General features: G+C 35.2%; 1 protein-coding gene across 1 annotated transcript in view; it reads left to right on the forward strand.

The window, feature by feature from the left end:
- The window catches only part of LOC105618270, a 17,677-nt gene that overhangs the window by 7,867 nt on the left and 2,721 nt on the right, over nucleotides 1-7,089 (forward strand). Inside the window, exon 4 of the mRNA XM_012199813.1 lies at nucleotides 372-504. Within this exon, the coding sequence (XP_012055203.1) occupies nucleotides 372-504 (133 nt within the window). The remainder of the gene's footprint in view (nucleotides 1-371; nucleotides 505-7,089) is intronic.

The following is a 7,089-nucleotide window of genomic DNA, read 5'->3' on the forward strand; positions in this document are numbered from 1 at the left end:
TATATATATATATATATATATATATATATATATATATATATGGAAGTGCTTATATTTTTGTCCGCATTTAAATAATTTATCAAATAGTCATAAATAGTATGATTTAATTCCTTGAAGAAATACTCCATAATAAAACGAACTTTTTTATAAATTTTGTATTTTCTTATAAAACGTAAAATATTGATTTTGAACATATTACAAGCACCACGGTCTATATAAGTAATTTGCTAATTAATTTACTTCTAGTGTTTCTCAGTTTGAAGAAGTTATTTAAACATTTGATAAAGCAACTTTTGAACGAACAATTGATAATTTTTGTATTCACGTAGCTAACAAATTTTGGACTATACGTACGGTTCTTGTAATTGTAGGTGGTGATGTGCGGGGCGGTGCCGGCGATGGTGCGCTCCGTGAGTCTCTACTCAACTTGCAGCAGCGGCAATGTTACCGTAATAGGCCGCTCGATCAAAGCAATGGGACGCGACGATTACAATGCACCCTACCGTAAGTAAGACCGCAAAATTGTTAAGTCTCACTTGTTGCTAATTTAATTTATATACGATACACAATATTTTTTTTAACGAAGAAAATTATTTTGTGACTATTATAATATTTTGTTATTTTTCCGAAATTTTTTCCTAATTAAATTTGCAGAAATAAAATTTAAAAATTTATTTTTATGTTTATTATATATTATGTATTGGGTTGTCCGGAAAGTTCGTGTCGACTAACCTATATAATTTAATAAATGTATACTAAAATTTAACTTTTCTGCGTTTCAATTTTCCTTCAACATTGGCACGAACTTCCCGGACAACCCAATAGTTTTTTATTGTTACCTTTTAAGAAAAAGATACATTCCTGTATTTTTTTCTCTTACAATCTATGAAAATAAATCTCTTTTTTTTTGTGGAAGATTTTTCTTAGACGCTCTAAAATTTCCAAATATTTAACTTAATTCGACATAATTGATAAAATTTATCGCGATTGCATTGTTAATTGATTATTAACATTGAACACATTTTATATGTTTATTTTATATGATTTGCATTAATTATCTTTAAAATGAAAAAATATGCATAATGATAACATATCTAAAATTATTAGAATGATATAATAAAATCTGTTAATTGAATCAATTTTAGTCAGCATTTTTATCACATCAATGTGTAGTTTTGTATATAAGAAAGGGATTTTTATCCGGGAGTACAATGCATTAAAGAATTCTAATTTACTGTGATTCTTATCGATTGACCTCAGTCGGTCGGAAAGCTTATCTCTCTCGTTTTCGCTGTAGAATGTCTTTACGGAGCCTTCCGGAGTGAATTTCCATTTTTACGAACTAATAACTGCAGTCCTATTTCCGTGAACAGTTTGTCGGACATACAAACGTCGGAGAAGAAACGAAAGGAGTAAAAACTGGAGGACGACCACCGAGGAGTCTCGATAAATTACGACGTAATTTTACCCCGTCTTGATTGTTTTCGGCTAGACACTCTCATCGTTTATTTTGTTGTGCATCGAGTGCATTTTGCCTCATTTCTATTTATTGGAATCAGTTTTACGAGCAGATATTATTCAGAAATAAAAGAGAATTTAGTTTTATTTTTCAAGCAATTGAAAGTCTTCAACAAAATATATGGGACAATTACATGGGTGTTCGCTTATCTTCCACTTGCATTTTATCACCTTCACATAAATCACATAAATTTATGAAAGCAATACTCATTTATGGACAGGACGTTAAGATGATATATTTATTAAACATTTGTCAAACATTTCGCGTCTTTGATTAATGTACTTAAATCGTTGACATAGAATTATAATGATTAAACATCTCTCTTGCAATTCGTTCGTTTCCGTTAATTTACCGATTTGTCAACTTTACAATCCGAAGTCGAATGTTTTCAAACACGGAAATGGATATTTTGGAATCTGAAATTAATAATAAAATAATATTAATGTAAAAAATTTTGAAATTTGAAAACTCTTCAACTTTGTATCATTTTATTTTTTACATAATTTAATTGTGGATTAAAACGAATTTAGAACGATTTGAATATAAATCATTTGTTTATTACACACGCGGCACAGTATAGTCGTTTTATTCTCAAATTTTACCAGTACCAAAAATACCATTTTGTACCTCTAATATAATAGAGAAATTCCACATCATAATTTAAATTTCATCAATTTCGTTCATATGAAGGTCCTTCACTGTTGAAACGTTTTTCTCGCGGTAGTTCCTTTCGCGAACTCGCGAGTTCGCGGGAATTTTGCGCCTGATATCCCGGACGAAAAACGAGCGAACGGGCTGTCCGCCCTACGCGGCGTGAGTACGAGGCGGTTCCTCTTAAGACGATTGCCAACGAGGTAGGGGACGAAAGGAAGGTTCGGAAGGAGGGAAGAAGGCGCTCGCTTGTGCAAACAGAGGAGCCAGTTTTCGCGCCGCACGCTGCGCGCCGCGTCTGCACCTCCCCGAGATCCATCACCTTCGCGTACCTCCTTCTCCTTCATCTCTTGCCCTTCTTCTTTTACCTCCTCCTGTCTTCTTGCTTTTGCCTCCACCTTTTCCCTCTGTTACTCTGCTCTCTCACCTCTTACGGCACTCAACTGCCGACAACGAGCCTCTCCTGACCGGCGATTACTCAAGCCTCTCTCGCGACTCGGCGTGTGCTGCTGCACGAGAGATTGAGACACTGTGAGAGAGTCCTTGAGGAGCCATGTACCAGGTTCCGAGGTAGAACGCGCCACGACATATCTTCGGGAGCTTGGAGTTGTTGCTGATGTCGCGACTACGCAAAGCCTATTTTTTATCAAATAACAGACATTATTATATTGTAAAAATTCTATGATAATATGATATTTACTAAATAAAATTAGAATTATATAATGTATGGAGGCATGTCGAAGCTGCTACGCAATAGTGATTTTCCGGGAATCGTTTTACATATCGATACCCGGATAAACAAGTAAAAGAATTATATAATTATGGAGTAAGATATTTTTTGCGCTTAACGCATCTATTAATCGTTGCATTAATATGCGTTGCATTAATATAATTATATATTTAATATGCCGAGTTGCGATTTAACTAGAGTAATATTAGAATAATATTAGAGACGTACAAGAAGATCAGGAATTCTGAACAAGGGGTAACTGAGCCAAGCTGGAATGATAAATCATAATTCAAGTGAGTCAGTTAATAACATGATAATAACTATCATTTACAATCAAGGTAAATAATAATTATCAATTTTTCGTTACTCGCATACTGAGCAAACACAAATATAACCTACGTAATATGCCGTACTTATAATTACCGTGACACGACATACCATACTTACATGATTCCCCAAACACTTTGCGAACCGTTCCGTCTGACATTTGATGTTTCAGAATTAAGTGTCCTTCGGACTGACATCCGCGCGAATTTCGGTACGACGTGAAAGAGGGAAAGCGATAGAGATCTGAACTGGGGCGTGTTATGTTTATGAGGAATCGGTTGCGCCGGCAGCACGAATCGTTCGAACTGGAATTTAATTATTTGAGTCGCGGGGGCTGTGATTACCGCGTCAGCCCGATAAACCAGACTTCACCTGTCGCACCTTTGATCCATCCCGTGCATACCTCGCATTACATTCCCGTCCGTCTTGCACCGGTGTTCGTCTACTGTGCATCGTCAAGGAGAAGATGATCCTTGCGCATCGGCCAATCGTGCGTTTAGGTGTTAATGACAGGGTCGCTGTTATACGCGCGCGCTCATAACAAGAGAGCTGCATCTATACGCTATGTTCTCTCCTGCCTCTTGCCTTTCCCTTTTGACTTTTTCTTGCGCTTTACACGGTCGGTACCGACCATCTCCCTCGCGCGTTGTATTATAGCTTTCATAACGCCGACGCTGCGAAATTGTAGCGCCCCAGTGGTTCTCAGTCCAAGTCGGCATCGTTTCACCTTTGCACCAAAGTCCAACATCAACAACTAATAACTGCGCATTGATGCTTTTTGTTATGTAGTAATCACGTACAATTTTTCTCTGTTTCTCCAAAAGGATAGTCGAATTTTTAAGTCTTATAAATTTTTCAGGTTGTATTGCTGGTCAATCATGGGATAAAACTTTCTGAATAGTTTGCTTCACCATGCGATAGAAAAATGTGGGTAGTTGCGAACCTGTAACGAACGGCGAATTGGTTCCTATATCGCGAGGAGCACGTAGAAGTAATATATGGGATCCATTCTTCTCTCCTTCCATCTCGCTCTTTTCCTCTTACGTGCAGACCCATCCTACCAGTTATTATCCGGAGTAATCGTGCCTAAAAGCCGGTGCCCGCTTTTGATTAAAATTGGCTTTTAATTCATTTGGCAGCCTCTAATCTCGCGGCGGCTCCGATCAGAGGGAACCAGAGTGAGGGCGACGGTAAGGAGAAAGGAGTAGAGGGAAGTTGGGGGAGAGAAGACAGAGGTTTGAAGCGAAAAATTTAGTGGCTTCCTCTCTTCATCCTCATACGTGCCGCCGAGCTTGCGAGTGCGTCATGAATAAATTCCGATGTAGCACCTTTCGGCAAAATATATTACATCGATCGATTGCAGATAGCTCTTGGAATACTTCTTATATAAAGTTTTAGAATTTTATATTTTAGAATAGTGTTTGATATAAAAATAATTTTAGTTTATATTGCATTTCTAATTCTGTTCTCTTTTTATAATTCAGTCATAAAGTTAAACTCTCGGTTTAATCAGTTACCAGATTTTTTAAAACTATTATCTGAGATAATAGTTTATATTCAAATTATAAAATCATTGTTATTGAGAATATATTGTATATGAATTGTTTTTTGATTTGTTAATATTTGAAAACAGTATGGATTTATTCACAATTTTCTGAAGAAAGTAAGTAGAAATCAAACAAATATTAGATGGAATAAGCATATTAAATAATTTATTATGACAGTATTTCTTAAAAAAATAATAAAGATTTTAATTAATGTATTATAGCTTTTTTATTATGGATCTTTGATGGAAGTGCATATTTAATAATTCATAAAAGTAATTATTAAAAGGAAAAAATATTCATACAATATTTTACAATAAATCACATTTTTCTGGGTTGCAAAAATATTCCAGGGATTCTATACACGCCTACCGACAGTTCTCAATGTCATTATGTGTATTGATATTTTGTATGGTAAAAAAGTTGTGCAAAACACATAATGACAAATCGTAGACTTGTACAGAATAGCATCTCAGGTAACTATTCCCTGACTATTCCCGAGTTAAGAATTCGCAGATTTGCACAGAATAATTTGTTTTGATGTCGACATAAATACTTTATTATATTTCTCAAATTCCTCCAATTTTAAGACATGAAGAATTTAAAGTATTTTTATCAATATCGAATGTATACTTATTGCGTTCATATCTTACTAATACTTTGGGGAAAAGATTCTTCGGTCGAGGAAATCCGTCAAATGGAAGATTGAAATCAACGCATCGTAGATGCCTGTCTCGAAACTCCATGCGTCTAGCAACTTACTAACAAACGCGTCAGTACTCGAAATGGCGCGCCGGTCTCACTTCCTTTCTTTGATAACGATAACCATCGCTTCGAGACGAAGCGACAGAGTTTCGCTGCGATTGCTTCAGTCGCCGACGACGATGTACCGGAAATGTGAAAGTTCGGTAATGGGTAACTGGAGCGAGCAAACACGTATAGAGGACTTTGTGAAATGCGGTAACATCGCTCCGGTTGTTATCATCGTATCTTTTTCCGCCATTGTACCGCAGATATTGCGCGACGCATACTTAAAATTCCGGTGTCACAAACCGGAAGGAAAAGAATATCGATTCTATCGTGCTCGATAGTTTCTGATTTATTTGCAACCGTTGGATACTTATATTATCATGTAATGCACATTCCGTGTCTCATTATCGATACGCTAGTTTCGCTATGTTCGAATTTCCACATCCCGTATAACTCCCTCAATATCTCCGACAAAGTTCATATTAAGATAGCGTGGTTATATGATTCAAACTGGTTTTTATTATAACACCGATTATCTCGTAACACTTCTTACCGTTTGTCAATTGATAAACTGTCAGCGATTAACAGATTTTTAAAAAAGGAAGTTTTTAATGTGTTATCAACTTTATCAATATTTCAACTAATATTTGTTTTTACGATAATAAAAATAATTTTGAGTCTTTATTTTTGCTAATTAATTACTGATTGATTAGACGCAACTGATTGGCTGGAAAGATTATAATTTTCTGATTAAATATTTAATATTTAAAATTATTATGTATAGCATCTATATCATGCAATAGATGGATAGCTTGAAAAGAATGATTTACATTCTTTGCTGTTGAAAATTTATTAATCAAATTTTTATAAAACAATTTTTTCGGCAATATAAAATATATAGAAATTTATTAGTAAATGTAAGTTTTATGATGAAGTGTTCTGATTTATAACCCAGTTTTTTATACAATCTATTTGAGAAATATATGCGATGTATACATTTTGTTAGTGTGTTGCGTATATATTATGTTGTTGTGTACTTATCGCATATTTAAATTGTAAAATGCGTAATTTATGGCTAATTATTCAATAATAAGCTCTTGAATGTATATTTTAGTAATTGCTATCTATCAATCAATGCATCAATATTCATAAAATCTATCGATCGCCATGTTAAAGGGTGCGTAATCATATATGTATTTCTCACTTGGATTACTTTGATTCAAATGATAGATAAAAACAATGGTTTCTCTTTAATGATATTATCGGACTCAACATCCCATTGCGAGGCAAATCCAATTAATTAGCGTAAATTAATTGGCGCGGACTACACACCATAGGTTAGTGAGTTAGCAGTTTGAGATTAAGTTCTCTGTTTCTCACTTTTTTTTTATTGGCGAAGATCCATGCAAGGCGAGAAAGAGGCAAGTAGAAAGGCAAGCAGAAGAGAACAGGATAGAGAAAGAGAATGAGTGAGTGAGTGAGTGAGTGAGTGAGTGAATCAGTGACTGAGTGAGTGAGTGTGTGTGAGAGAGAGAGAGAGAGAGAGAGAGAGAGAGAGAGAGAGAGAG

This window comes from Atta cephalotes, assembly GCF_000143395.1.
Source record: "Atta cephalotes unplaced genomic scaffold scaffold00001, whole genome shotgun sequence".
In the NCBI taxonomy this organism is placed as follows: Eukaryota; Metazoa; Arthropoda; class Insecta; order Hymenoptera; family Formicidae; genus Atta; species Atta cephalotes.